The sequence below is a fragment of the Ciconia boyciana genome, chromosome 3 (genome assembly GCF_034638445.1).
Source record: "Ciconia boyciana chromosome 3, ASM3463844v1, whole genome shotgun sequence".
Lineage (NCBI taxonomy): Eukaryota > Metazoa > Chordata > Aves > Ciconiiformes > Ciconiidae > Ciconia > Ciconia boyciana.
This window is the reverse complement of record NC_132936.1, coordinates 16,283,861-16,299,611: the sequence shown is the minus strand read 5'-3', so window position 1 is coordinate 16,299,611 and position 15,751 is coordinate 16,283,861. Positions and strand designations below refer to the sequence as shown.

The 15,751-nt window shown below is 36.8% G+C and overlaps 1 protein-coding gene across 6 annotated transcripts in view; it reads right to left on the bottom strand.

The window, feature by feature from the left end:
• The window catches only part of ROCK2 (Rho associated coiled-coil containing protein kinase 2), a 142,320-nt gene that overhangs the window by 95,710 nt on the left and 30,859 nt on the right, over positions 1-15,751 (bottom strand). For all 6 annotated transcript variants that reach the window (XM_072858598.1, XM_072858599.1, XM_072858597.1 and 3 more), the window contains exon 2: positions 2,230-2,311. In XM_072858598.1, coding sequence (XP_072714699.1) covers positions 2,230-2,311 — 82 coding nt within the window. The remainder of the gene's footprint in view (positions 1-2,229; positions 2,312-15,751) is intronic.

The window sequence follows — 15,751 nt, the reverse complement described above, 5'->3', positions numbered from 1 at the left end:
AACTTTAAATTGCATAAAATGGCAATGCCAATAAGAACCCAATTGTCCTCCTGTCTTTTCCTGCACCCTTTGTGCTGGCACAAATATCAGTGAAGCGAAATGAAAGTCAGAAACCGGTCTTTGCTTTTCTTTTGCCTGACTAGTTTTAAAAAAAAAGAAATAAACCAACCACCTCACTCTTTGTATTAATTCTGCTCAGTTCCCCAGTCTGGTTGATAACAAATCACACAAACACCTGTGTTGGAAAGGACTTTGAAACAAATTACTGTGGCAGGACTGATTCTTTCAGTTGCAATGCCAAAATATTACCAGCTTCAAATGTTTACAAAATTCTCATTTCAGATTTTTATTTTTATTTTTTTTTAAACTGTAAATCACAGAAGATATGCAGCACTATTTTTCATTCTCTCCCAGGCAGTACGGAAACAGGAGAGAAGTTACCTAGGTGATTCTTAAGAGATGCACGGCCTCACAATGTGTGAGCCAAAATAGTCAGCTCTTACGTGCTTTTTTTAAAGTTCAACAGGTAAGGATGAAGTGCACCCCTCAAAATTCCTAATTAACTACTGAGAATTTTTTTGTAATACATCTCAGAATTTTCTTTAACTAGTATCTGGCTATTTCAACTGTAAAATGTCAGCTGATTTAAAAAAAAAAAAGGCAGTAATAAAATTGTGAACCAAAGTATATTTTGGGGTTTCTGCCACTGGTAGCCTGCAGGCCACATCACATGCTTAATAATATTTACTGTAACAATGGCAGAGAAGCTAGAGTACAAGAAGGAGCAACAGCCTTCACAAAAGGGAAGACAGACAGCAAGAATGTTCAGGGGCTGCAGAAAAAAAACCCAAAAAACCTGTTCCCAAGGTTAAATTGTTTTCCCATAGTTGCTATTTTTAATAGCCAGATACCAGAACATACTGGTCTTCTGATTAGAAAAAGGTTTCTCATTTTGTCCTACTGCAAAAATAGTATGGTAATGTAAAGGTGAATCTGAACAGCTCGTAAAAGTTACTGATACTGTCATTTATAGCATTTTCATATTTTTCTGTAGATAGGGCTTTTCCCTCCACACTTACAATGCACAGTTGCAGGTAACAAAATTACTTAAAATGCTGTTCCTGACCCTTTCTTTCATAAATACCTGCTTGAATTCCTTGGAAGTCAAACAGAGAAAAATCCCAAGGTATGCCTCTCCTTCCTAATCTGCTGTTTCTTATTTATTCTGTTTTCAGTGACTTCTCCAAATGAGACTTTACTGGCAATTGTAAAGCTGTATGTGCAGCTATGGGGCTCTGCTAAACCTCATGGAGAAGCACTGAATTCCAAACATAAGAACTCACCACAAATGACTACACCAGCCACCATTTAACGGAGGAGCATGAGTAAATATGCAAAGGGGTCCCAGAGCAATAGAGGGGAGACACACATAGCTCTTACCAGCAAAGAATCAAAAGAGGAGTGGCTGATGAGACTGCATCTGCAGTAACCTCAACATATGCAATAGGAAAGGTTTTTTTTAAAAAAAAAAAAAATCTCAAAATAAGCTCACAACAAAACAACAAAACATAAGTTGTTCCAAGAAGACTTACTCAACATTTTAAAGCAAATAATGCACTATTTTTACATTTTAAAAAAATGTGTTTATATACAGGCACAGAAAACACTTTAAAAAGACACAATACAGCTACTCTGATGTAAGAGTCTTACGTTTTCATATGCACAATAAACTCCACGATCCTCTCTACAATTAATTTGAGGAGAATCACAAACATTTACACAAAGGTTCAAAAATGCACCAACATATTTTAAGGTACAATAATTTAGTTTTAAAAATCAACAGGCTTCTCTGTTAGATTAAATAAGACTGTATATACAATGTTGACTTTTTGAGTAATTAATTCCTAAAGAATAATAACTGGGATATACTTTGCAAATTATGTTGCAGCACATACTTAAGATAAAAAAAACAACATAAAAGGATTTTTCCAACTGTAGTTGGAAAAATTACTATCTACAGCTGGTACTTTCCAACATATTTTCAGCGACACAATGACTCCCCAAAATGAAACCTCTCTGTAATAAATGGTCCTCCAAAGCCTTCTGTATATAGAAGTTCATAGTTAGAAAAATTAGTAAAATGAAAATCAGCAATGCATTTCTGACCACTCAGTCTCTTATGACTGAGATCACAACAATATCATTGTTTAAGGGTCACTTGTAACTCACATCTATTTAAGAAATTATCGATGTTCTTGTTCTTTCTCAGTGCTGGATAATCCAGATCAAGGACCAAAGAATTCAAGCCATCCTGAAAAGAAATAAAAATAAGTTAACTGAGTTCTAAAATCATAATTAACAACTTTCTTAAAACTATTACACTAAGACTGATTATATATTATTTAAGCATGCATTACATTCCTAGTAGGCAAATCAAACAAGCTCTCAAGTATGTTTATAAACTAGTCACTGCAAAGGAGCTAACACACACTGACTGGCTCCAAGTTGGTCTATAAACAGTACAGATACATTACCACTGATTAGTGGTACTGGGACTTAAAGTGGAGTAGTAGTTTCAATCTTAACCAGTAAGTAATCTTACTCATTAAACACTAATTTAAGATACTCAGTTCAATCTGTTCTTGTTATTTCCATTACACTTTTCCTGCATATTTAAAAACTTTAAGTTTGTATTATCCGTATTATTGCTTTGATCACATTCTTTCTACTTTTTCATTCTGGATATTCAAAAATCAACTGCATATTTTTCTTCTTGGAAGCAAGACATGACCTAAACTTCAGAAGACAATTCAGCACGTAATTCAAGCTCACTTTCTAAGTGACTCAACAGAAGACAAGCCAGAACTCTACATGCCATTCTGCTACCCATTATAAATTCCTCCATAGAAAACAATTGAAACCTCTTAAAATGGCAAGGGATGAGATGACCAAAATCTAAACTAAAAATAGTATTTGAAATGCCTGTTACATGACTTAGGGCAATTCCACCTTTCAGCAACCTAGAAAAACTTAAAAAAATACTCTTCAAAACACACAGCCCTTTCCACTTACACAAGGACAAACAAAAATAAAAACTAGTTTCAGATACTAAGAGCCAGAGACTCCATTCATGCATCTCCAGTGTCCTGCCTGAACTGGTAGTTTTGTTCATTGCTCTAAGAACAAAATCCTGAAATTGTTTCTTCAGGTTTTTGAGCCTTGACAGGGCATCACAGAGATTTAAGTCAGAGACCACATCATGTTTATTAATAGGCAGCCAATAGAACTAGGCAGCTTTTCAGTTTTCTTAATAACTGAGGTTATAGCTAAGAACCTGCTGATTTTATAATTTTTTTTTCTAAATATATCTGGGAAGGGATCATTTCTGTTGCAAATCTCACTAAAATTATTATACTCATTCTAATAATATATCTACCTGGATAGAGTTAAAGGCAAAGCCCAAGATTATTAAATACATTTTGAATGCCAGACTATCCTAAATATGCACGTATACAAATAAGACTACCTCATCTGTGGAGATGTCGCTTTTTACCACAAAAAACCATTAATGATTAAGCAGATTTTCAAAATTAAGAGACTCAATTGCCTTTTTTTTTTTTTTTTTTTCCCCTAACAAATGAAAGTGTCTTGGGAAGTATCAGTAGCAGTCACTAGGCCATATGGAAAACAAAACCTGCTCAAGAAATGCCCATTCAAAGGCATTCTTGACAGGCTAGAGAAGCGGACAGAGAAGAATAGCACAAAGTTCAACAAGAGGAAATGCCAAGTCCTGCATCTGGGGAGGAATAACCCCAGACATACTTGTGTGTTTTTCTACATGGATGATTTCTGTGTAGGGCCACAGAATACAAGCTTACCTTACTATTAATTTTAAATTGATAGGAAAACATCATTAGCACCTCACTAGGATCATCTGTTACAAGAGGATTACATTTATTATATTTGACATAACTATTATAAAACATCAGAGCCTCACAGATGCACTAAAACACAGCATAAAGAATAGAACTTCAAAAAAGGTGAAAACTCAAAAAGGTCCATCCGGACAAGTAGGAAACCAAGCAAAGGTGGTGGAAGGCCTGTATGGATGAGTAAGGAGCTCCTCACTGAACTCAGACATGAAAAGGAAGCGCACAAGAGGTGGAAGAAGGGGCAAGTGACTCAGGAGGAGGAGAACTGCTGTCTGATCGTGCAGGGCTACAGGTTAGGAAAGTCAGGGCTGACCCGGAGTTGAATCTGGTGAAAGATGTGAAGGGCATCAAGAAAGGGTTCTACAAGTACATAAGCAGCAAAAGGAAGACTAGGGAATACGTGGGCCTGTTGCTGAATGGGGCAGGGGAGCTGGTGACAAAGGATATGCAAAAGGCCAAGGCACTCAATGCCTTCTTTGCCTCAGTCTTTACTGGTAGGACCAGCCTTCAGGAATCCCAGGCACCTCAGACCAGAGAAAAAGTCTGGAGCTAGGAAGACTTACACTTGGTGGAGGAGGACCAGGTGCCAGGACCAAGTGCTCCAGGATCAGGAGCATTTAAACAAACTGAACATACGGAAGCCCATGGGCCCTGATGGGATGCACCCACGAGTGCTGAGGGAGCTGGCTGATACTGAGAGGCCACTCTCAATCTTTGAAAGGTAATGGCAACAAGGAGAGGTTCCGGAGGACTGGAAAAGAGCAAACATCACTCCTGTCTTCAAGAAGGCCAAGAAGGAAGATTCAGAGAACTGCAGGTGGGCCAGCCTCATCTCGATCCCTGGGAAGGTGATGCAGAAAATGCTTCTGAAAACCATTTCCAAACACACAAAGGACAAGAAGGCAACTGGGAGTAGTCAGCATGGATTTACAAAGGAGCAATCATCCTTGACAAGCTGATAGCCTTATATGATGAGGTGACTAGAGTGGTGAACAAGGAGAGAGCAATGGATGCTGTTTACCTCGATGTTGGTAAGACTTTTGATACTGTCTTCCACAACATCCTGACATGCAACAAGCTGACAAAGTACAGGTTAGACAAATGAAGTGGATTAAAAACTAGCTGAAAGACTAGGCCCAGAAGATTGTGATCAGTGGCACAAAGCCCAGTTGGAGGCCAGTCGCTAGTAGTGCACCCTAGCACTCAACACTGGGGCCAGTACTGTTTAACATCTTCATTACCTTCATTACACCTGCTGCACCCTGCAGACAATACAAAAATGGGGGGAGTGGCTGACACACCAGAGGATTGTGCTGCCATTCAAAGGGACCTCAAGAAGCTGGAGAACTGGACAGAGAGGAATATCACAAAGTTCAACAAGGGGAGATGCCAAGTCCTGCATCTGGGGAGGAATAACCTCAGGTACCAGGTACAGGCTGGGGCCTGACAAGCTGGAAAGCAGCTTTGCAAAGAAGGACCTGAGGGTCCTGTTGGACAACAAGCTGACCATGACTCAGCAATGCACCCTCGCAGGAAAAGGCCAACAGCATCCTGGGCTGCATTAGGGAAAGCATTGTCAGCAGGTAAAGGGAAATGATCTTTCCTCTCTACTCAGCACTGGTAAGGCCACACCTGGAGTGCAGTGGGCTGCACTGCTGGGCTCCCCAAACCAAGAAAGGCAGGCACTTACTGGAGCAAGTCCAGCAAAGTGCCATGAAGATTAAGGCACTGGAGCATCTCTCATAAGAGGAAAGGCTCAGAGAGCTGGGACTTTTCAGCCTGGGGAAGAGAAGGCTCAGGGCAGGGGATCTCATCAATGTGTATAAGTACCTGACAGGAGGGAATGAAGAAAAGGGAGCCAGATTCTTTTCAGTAGTGCTCATTGACAGGACAAGAGACAATGCGCACAAGGTAAAACGCATGAAATGCGTGGTCAAGCATTGGAACAGGTTGCCCACAGAGGTTGTGGAGTCTCCATCAGTGGAGATATTAAAAACCTGACTGGACACAGTCCTGGGCAACCTACTCTAGCTGACCCTGCATTGAGCAGGGGGGGGTTGGACTAGATGATCTCAAGAGGTCCCTGCCAACCTCAACCATTCTGTGATATAACAGCTAAAATATTTCTGCTGCCACACAGAGAAAAGGAGGAATTTTACTCTTGAATCTCTCCAACGTGAACTGTGTCATGAAGGTCTTATATATCACATTTTAGAACTTCCTTACAAAAAGAAACATAAAACACCGTTAATAAGCAAAAAGGGAAGTCAATGAAGAAGACACAGTATCAATCATTAGTTACTTTAAGACCATTTTTTATAGGCATTATTTTAGCCTCAATGGTAACTGTTCCTGCAAGACTCATTAAGGATAAAGGAGTGATGCACCAGGACATCATACTCATCTGTCAGAGGGACAGAAGACTTAGCACCTATTCTTAAATTTGATGATGTTTTTATGAAAGATACAATCAAACTACGCCAAAGTAACGAAGTTTTTAAATACTCATGGATTAGTCACTGCATGAATTGTACAGGAACTGCTCAATAACGTGGACAAATCCAACGGAAAGTACTCTGACTTGAGGTGACTTCCTGCAAAGTAACGTAATAGAATCTGTAATACCAAACTCTTTATTTAGCAAATACTGCCTTCCAAAAAAGGATATCTCATTCTGTAGCACAGCGTGTCAACAGAAATATGGATCTTCACCTTGCAATATGTAGAAAGGGACAGTATTGCATGCCCTGATGGAGAACAGCTGGGCCATCTTTTATGATTTTACCTAGCACAATGAAGTCTCAGTTCCAGTTAGCTGGCAGTCTACACAGAACACCTAATTCCAACATCAAATATGACTTGAAGCTACACTTTCATTAATCTATTTGCAATACAACTGCATTCATATATGACTGTAGTTTACAGTATCAATTTACAGTATCAAAGTAAGAGTCTTTCTTACACTTTAGAATCACTTAATGCAATTAGAGTTTCACAATTGGTCCTGAGCATATTTTTTCTGATGAATTATAGTTCTCATTTCTACCACACAGATTCAAAAATAAAAACTACTTCTCTAGAGCTCTAAGCACCTTCTTACTCTATTTGTCTCTTCACAGTCTAATACCTTATTTATCACTCCTTTTACATTCTTCTTTCATTGCTACTGAAACAATATTTTAATGATCACTAACAACTGGGTAGACATTTTAGGGAAGATGTAAAAGCACTCTGTGTTAACACAAATCAATGAGGTGTATTTTTGTTCTTCATATTGGGGGGGGGGGGGGAGATGACCTGATATATTTTAATGCTTTTCATGCAAAGATTTTTTAGAGGTTGACCAAGTAAAACACTTATAGTGTGCTCTACTTAGATCTTTATGCACAAAGTCAGGGAAAAGAATGAAGCTATCATCCCCAACAGTCATTTTGGTAAAGCTGCATTACAAGGTCCAAAACAACCATAACTTCCAATTTAAACTGAGCTGTATATTATAATTTCAGATGTCACTGTTTTTTTCCCCGTGTCATTCTGATTCCACAGCCTTTTTGTGGGTTATAAAAACTGAGAACCATATTTGCAGCTAATTTTTTTATTAGGTCTTTCTGTCTCCTTTTCATGGACTTCTGGTAACAATTTGCACAAGTAGCTATTAATGAACAGAAATTTGAGAACAGTGCAACTGCCTATTCATAACTATTTGGAAATGTCCTAACTCTTGGGGACAGTCAGCTACAGTTGACGTCAAAGAGACATGATGAATATCAGCATCACAAGGATAGAAAGAGTGACAATTTTTTTTTATCCCTGTGAACAAACCTTATTACCATACTCTTTTAAAGACAGGATTTTAAGCTCTTGAACATAATTTTAAGGTAAGAGATTTCAAGTTCTTATCAACATGTAGTTTATGAAAGACTTGTCTTGCAAATTAGCATTTTGTCAAAAGGCGTTTCCTTAAAGCTTTACATTTTAATGAAAAGGCCTAGTTTACATTACTTAACACAAAAATTGCACTACAATTAAGAAGCTGGGTCAAAAGATTACACAGTAAAACAGACCGTTCAAACTGATGAGAAGTAATCCAGGAAGTGACATCTCCTCTGTCTAGGCCTCACAGATAAGTCACTTCAACCAGGAAATATGTTATTAAAGTGATTTCACCGTTCGCTTCCTCTTTCTGCTATTACAAAAGGCTCAGAAGCTAACAAGCCAAAAATAGCAGCTTCCAAACAAATGCACTGTTGGCAAAGACAGCTCTGCCCCCATTAAAAGCCTTTTGCTCACAGCAAACATGCTAAAACGTTCTCCACAGATTTTTTTCCAAGAGAAAAGTCCAAACTAGGTATTTTTGCAACACCCTCCTACACCAGGAGAAGAGTTCCTGGCCGCTCTGGCAGCAGCGACCACCTGTGCTAACAACATGGAGCGTGGCTTTCCCAGCAAGCAGCTTGCACTGTTACAGACCTGAATGAACCGAAGAAAAAACAGGCAAGAAAGATTCAGGAGATATGGGAACTAAATGTTTATGTTCTTCTCTCTGACAAAAGGAGTGGTAATAGGGAAAAATAATGGTAGCTTCTAAATAAGCAGCTCAACATTAATCCCACTGAAGCCCTCACCAAATTAAACCAGGCTGTGCTGATAGCTATTTTAATTTCAGAAATTTGTATCTGAAGGTGTCTAACATTGATATGTATACATGTAAACTCCACAGGATATCACAACAGTGTTGGCTACTTTGATTTATTCCTCACTTTCATGATGAGTAAAAAGTAAAACTCAACACCAAAAAGTAAGACGACTGAACAGAAGAGGTATCAGTTGCTTCCTTAGTACCCACAGGAAACAATTCATAATCCTGCAATAACTGGAAAATGTAAGAAGCCTGATCTAGTGAAATATGTCCCTTCCCATGGCAGAGGGGCTGGACTAGATGATCTTTCAAGGTCCCTTCCAACCCAAACCATTCTGTGATTCTATGGCAAGTTCACTAAACCATTACATATAAAAAAACCAAAACATTATTCCTTTCCCCTTCCAAACCTTCAAATAAAAGTTAATGAACTATGCTGCAGTGGAAAGTAAGGACCCAAAGGTCTGTAACTTCAGATTACATTTTTCTAACTTGACCTACATGCTTTTTAAAGCAGAACTTCCTAAATCTATGCACACAGGAACTGACCATCTAATCAATTCACAGGGATTAAACCCCCACTATATTCTTCCATATGCCAAATGGATCCTTAAATAATTCTGGTCTTTCCTGAGCGATTACTTCTTCCCATATCATAGAAGCTACCTTTGGATATAAGGCTAACAGCTCAGTAAGAGCATATGATACAAAAAACAACTGAAAGGTCATATGCAAGGCAAATATACCATTTTCCCAAGCTTATCCTACTCAGTGATCATTAGGATATGTTACAATTCATTTTTCTCTTACTTAAACATAATTAATATGTGAAGGAATAATTCAGGGTATGATAATGCAGCCAATATTTACTGTTGGGAGGCCTTGCTATTCTAGAAGTTCTTTAATAGTTCTACATTAATTAACAGATTTAACAGTATTGAGTACGTACAGTTTAGAAACCTAAAAGCAGCTGCTGTCCACAAATAAGTATGCAAATACTTAAAAACAGGTTTTACTTGCAATCTGATTTCTGTATATGGAGGTAAACAAATATTGAAATTATTTAAATGACTAAAATGATTTTAATGTTGTCTGCTATTGAATAAATGCTAGTTTTTCTTCATCATACAAGCAATACTCCTCAAGAACCATCATCTCATGTGCTACATCCTCCACGCATATTTTAATGGTTTTACACAATTTACCTTGCTATTTGAAAGGCACAGGGTCAAACTGTTCCATTGTAATGATAGGATGATAACAGACCAAAAATAGCTTCATCCTTAAATGCTACCAAAAGACTAATGACAAAATTGTGTTCAAGATGCAACAAAAAGAACTTTAAGGAACAACACTATGGAACAGCAAACGCATGTAAATAAAGATCAGAAAGGCAAAGGTGTATAATGAGTTGTAGCTTACAAGAGACAAGAGGAAAGAATGGAAGATAGTTTATGTAAGAATGATTAAAATACAAGTCCACTAAGAGTTAAGAAAGGCAAATAATGCACAGACAGTTTAAGTTTTCCATGCTTTCTTCAACTTTTTTCTTTTTTTAATTTTGCATATCTGGATATATCTACAAAGGATAAGAATGAAAAAAAAATCCTAAAGAAAATCACTATACATGAAGAAATGTGCTGAGGACAGCAAGATCAACTGAAATTCACTCTAAAACATTTAAGAAGATTGTCTTAATCAATTTTCTTTGAGAACGCAGGAGAACAGGAAAGGTCATGAAGACTGAAAAGGGCAAATCAAAGCACTACCATTAAACGGCGAAGGGCTTTCCAAACTGCAGATCAGAATACTTGGGGAGAGGAAGTTGGAACAAGACATTCATCAATTTGTAAATGCCTTGAAGATTAACATGTAAGATCCCGTGTTTAAGGTTTTTTTGTATTCTTCTGAAAAATAAAATAGTGTCATGTAACTGATTTCTGGCAGAATATGTGATGTAATCAATAAAGCAAAGCATCTTAACATAGGAATAAAACACAAGACTCACCATTCTCATTAGCAAAGTAAAAAAATACTGTGCAGGAAATAATGGAGAAAATGTCCAAAAGGTAATTAGCAGAAGTTTGGTAATTATCAGGACTTGGAAAAGTGTGTCAAAAAGAAATTCCCCTGGGTTTGTCCTGTTCCAGTTCTACAGAATATTTTCATTACCACAATAAAGCAACAGAATAAGAAACTTATCTATTAAGAATAATTAAAAAAAAAAAAAAATCAGCAAATGTTACCAAACTCAGAATTCCGAGTACATGCTTTTTATTGCATTTAAAATTATCTCAAAATGAAGGAAAAAAATCTGAAAAATCCCCACCAGCATATGCTTTTGAAAGAAATTAAATGCACAGAACATGAAAATGGGAATAATGAGTAAACAAAAAGGTAACAGAAAAAGACACAGGTTTATAGCAGACCAGAAGTCCCATTTACGATGCATAAACAGGAGGTTCACTGTATAAGACCTCACAGAGAACTAATGTTCTTTTGTAAATAAAGATCAGAAATCATTTGCTGATATTGTTATAGCCTGAGCCAGAATATTGTGTCCAGCTTTGTGAATCCCTATACAAAGGATTGCAAAAGACAAGCTGGAAAAGAATTTAAAGGGAGGTTAAGAAGAGCGGGGAGGTGATAAGCAATTTGTGCTAGGCAAGACTGTCAACAACAGAGACTTTAGTCTTAAAAAAGGTTAGCCTAAGAGGAGACAGGACAACTTCTTTCAGAACACAAAAAGCTGTTATGAGCAATGATGATGATGATGGTGGACGTTTCCTCACATCCCCAGAAACAGAGTAAAAAATTGGCTGAATTAGGAGTGAAGATTTAGGTTATAGATTAGGAAAAAAATTCTAAATAGCAGTAGTGAAGGATTGACATAATATACCTACCCAATGGAGCTGAGAAATCACCTTCAAAAGAGATTCACAAGTTAGAGAAGTACTTACTGCAGTAGATCCAGCTGTGGATCCTACCTCTGTGAAGAGGACTTTACTAGTGATCTCTAAAATTCCTTCCAAGCCTACCTGGAAACTCTTCATAAATAGTTGAAGAAACACACAAAAGCAGCAAATAAAGCCAAAGAGAGAAGACTGAGAAAGAGGAGTAAGCCAGCAGCTGTGAATATGCAACTTAATCTCTAAAATATTATTCACTTTAATAAAACAATGTATTAACACTTAACCATTACAAAAATGCACATTTTATCCTCCAAATCAGTTGCTGCTATTTTCTTAATAGCCTTAATAAAATAAAACTGGTCTTGCGTGTCTTGCTGCTTATCACTGTAGCCATGGAAATTTCAGTAGTTCAGCATAATCTGCTTTCATCTGAAGTCACTGTACATTTCCAGGTTCTATATCTACCTTTGATTTTAGAATTCATATTGCTTTCAAAAAAATCAATGTGCACTGAAGCCCAGTATTGCAAACCTGTTAAAATAACACTAGAGATAATTTCCTATTATTTGGAATTCTCCAAGGTCTTTAACAGCAAGCTCAGCTCCTTAGCAAGAGAGCAAAGCCAGTCTGGTAGTTTTGACTTTTACTCTCCTACAGCAAGCCATTTATGCATCAGTTCAGATGAAGATTTCCCAATCAGTTAAGCAGAATAGTACAAGTACTATCTACAAAATGCACAGAAGACAAACCCATGCCTGGAATTGTTTCTCTGGCACTCTGAAAAAGTGGAATTACCTGCTGTTTCATAAAAATCCAAATGCAAGACACAGCTTTTAATTCATTTCTTTTCCTAATCAGGGCTTTCAAAGGCTACGGCTGCAGGAATCAGAGGTAACACCAGGAACACAGATAAAAGGTCAGTGAGCTCATCTGTGGCTGAGGTAGGAGACAGATGTACAGTCTATTCTTAAAATCATGTTTTGACCACTAGGCCATCCTTGTTTCATATTAAATAAGTCCTGCTCCTCCATTATGAAAAACGTTCTATTTATCTTTTTGTACCTTCAAACAGTTCAGTCTGTGAAGTTAGTTTCAGCAACTAGCCATTGCATGCTACACCATCAGAGTCATTTATCCCTTGATTCCACTGTGAGCTTATTTTTGGATAAATATATTTCTTATGTATTCCTTCATATAATGCAAATAGTTGTATTATATTATATATTTTTACTAATCTATTATTTAGCAGTCTTGGATAAATAAGATGCAAGAACACAATCTAATAATTAAAAAAGGATACTTATTAGAGTAAATAATAAAAATTGTAACAATCTGTTTTACAGTAACTGGAACTGCAAGCCACAAGGCTTGAAAGGAAAATCAAGATATCATCTAGCATCCTCCTCCCCTAAAAGCACGATTGACTACAAGTAATGAAACGACTTGGTTTTTTGTAATCACTGGCTCAGAAGAAATTATTACAAAATTTCCCTGTACTAAAAATATCAGGAACTGTTTAAAAATCACTCCTTAGAACATTTATAACCCAATAAATAATAGCCTGCCTATCATGTTATCTCCTGCCTAATTTCACATTTGATGTCAGCAGCATATTCTAATCAGCTGCACCACGTATTTCTTAAAATATAAGTGTTGTACTCCACCATAATTCCATGAGCCCAGATTTCCAGTTAAAGTGATGAATAAAACTGAAGCAATCAAAAATCACATCTAACTTCAGAGTACAGAATATGAATGCAGTATGGAGAAACGCAGAACACTTATTGCCACAGATGGATGTTTTGGGTTTGGGTTTTTTTTTTGTTTTGTTTTGTTTTTTTGTTGTTGTTCTTGTTGGTTTTGTTGTTGTTGTTGTTTTTTAAGGTCAAGATATCAAGACTAATCCATTAGGTATCAGGATGCACTGATCCATACACTAGCAGAAAAAGGCACTGTTTCTACTCCAGGGGAGAAACAATTCAAGTCAAATAGAAATAGTCAAAACAGAGAGACTCCTACCATTTAGCTGCTGTTCACTTATAAAGACACAGATGTGTTTGGTGGACAACTTCTGGAAAAGTCTATAGTTGTAAAAATGATTGCTGGAAGAAAGGGAGCTTGCAGGTAAGCGACAGCAGGAAAGATTAAATACACATGGAAAAAAAGCAAAAGGGGTAAAAATTAATTTTTTGGGTTGATGAGTCAAAAGACCTTGTTCAACCTTAAACTAGCCTTGGTCTATTCTTTAGTAATATGGACAAAACCATTAGTTTAAGACGATCTTTGCATGAGTAGCTACCTAATGACACTGGAGGAAAATGAATGGAATTTAAACAAAATGAATATGTATATCTATTTATACTAATCACTGATATCTAAAATAAATGGGGCAAAAGAATGTCAACATGAGGAAAACAAGTTTTTATTTTTGCAATAATATATACGCATTTTTGATTGGTAAGGAGATTATTTTTTAATCAAAAAAGCTAAGCAGCCCTAAAAATGGCTTTCTCACAGAAATGGATTTAACAATAAAGGAAATTTACAAATAATTTTAATTTATTTAATTAGCAATGTATACTTCAAGAAAATACTGTATGAGTACCTTATTTTTAAGTCTAACTGACATTCTTGTAAGTAGTTACATCTGTTCACAATCTTAGTTAATACAGATCTTCTCTGCTGTTGAAAAAAAAGGGTATACAACTTGAACCTTTTTATGGAATCCGTTTGAAAAAATGCTTTTTAGGTTTCTTTAGTGTGTTCACATAGCATAATTCCCATTTCATACATAATATTAGATTCATTTGGAGTTTCAATTAAACACATTGCAATACCTTGTTCCACAGTCCAACATGTATCCTAGAAGCAAACTTCACCGATGACCCTAGACTGCAATCAAATTCACTACTGATTTTTGTCTCTCAAACAGATAATGCATTTTTCCATAAAATAAACCTACATGTAAATATGTTAAAATATGTAAATATTGAAATATGTTTAAATATGTAAAATAACAGAAATAATATTTCAATTCCAGTTCCTGTGTCAGGACTACTAATGCAACATTCTAGGTTTTAAAGCACAACAGAAACTTTTCTAGATGGTTTTTGCTGAAACTCAATACATATGCTTCTAGGGACTGACTAGACTAATAATTCCATCATATGTAAAATCCATGATGATTAAGTATTATCAAAGAACTGAAATTTTCTCACCAACTTCAGTAATAAAAAGGTATTTAAGAGGTTACTAGCCTCAGCCTCTAGGACTGGAAAGGAACAAGTTGGATTTCCTGACAAGTCCAACTAGAAGTGTTTGATCTCCCATGTTTTTCTCTGGAACAAAGAGAGTAAGATTGTCTTTGTCTTCTGAAATAATCTGAAGAAACTTCCTATTTCTGAAATACTGCCAAAAAAGGAGAAAAAAATGGGGGGGGGACACGACACGGACAAACCCTCCCCCACCTATCAGACCCCTGTAACTGGCTGTCCTGTATAAAAGAGACCAAATTTGCACTTGGGTGCAGCAGGGGTTGAACCTAGATGACCTCCTAAGGTCTTCAAAGCTGAATTATTCTGTGATGCTACACTTACCTTTGACCTGAGCATATGCAGGTCGGCACCCTTAAAATCAGTTTTTATACCAACAGGCCAAAAAAATTCTGGTCTATCGGAAGATAAAGATAGTCCTTAAATAACGAATTTCTTTACTGTAAAAAAAGTATGAAGTAGAGCAGTAGCAAAGAAGTGTGGCTGACAAGAACTTCCTCTCTGCAGATTTTGAGAGACTTACTTCAGAAAGCCTGAGGAAGCGAGTGCCTACTGCAATCTGCTGCTGTAATTACTAATTTTTCAACTCCCTAAGCAACAAGTTTGTTCTGTGCACAAATCTATATTAATTAGCTATTTCACCTATGAGATCAGCCAGGACTTTCACATTGCAAACAACTGCTCCCCAAAGTTGTGGGCAGGCTTTATTAAGATCTTTGGACTTCTTTCTCTGAAGAGGAGGTGGTGCAAAGGCCCATAGAAGAGAGCAGAAAACTTATTCTGAAGGATTTTTCAACTACTTCATCAATAAACTAATTTAGTCACGGAAGAACTGTTGTTTAGTCTCTAAAATCCACTTAAGGTTTAAAAGACATCAAGGTAAGTATAGAACCTTGTTTTAGAAGTTGCTAGCAGAAGAATTCATTACAAAATTTAAAATTTCTACCACAGTTGACCACAAACTGGGGAAAATAACAGCTCTTGACTTCTGATCTG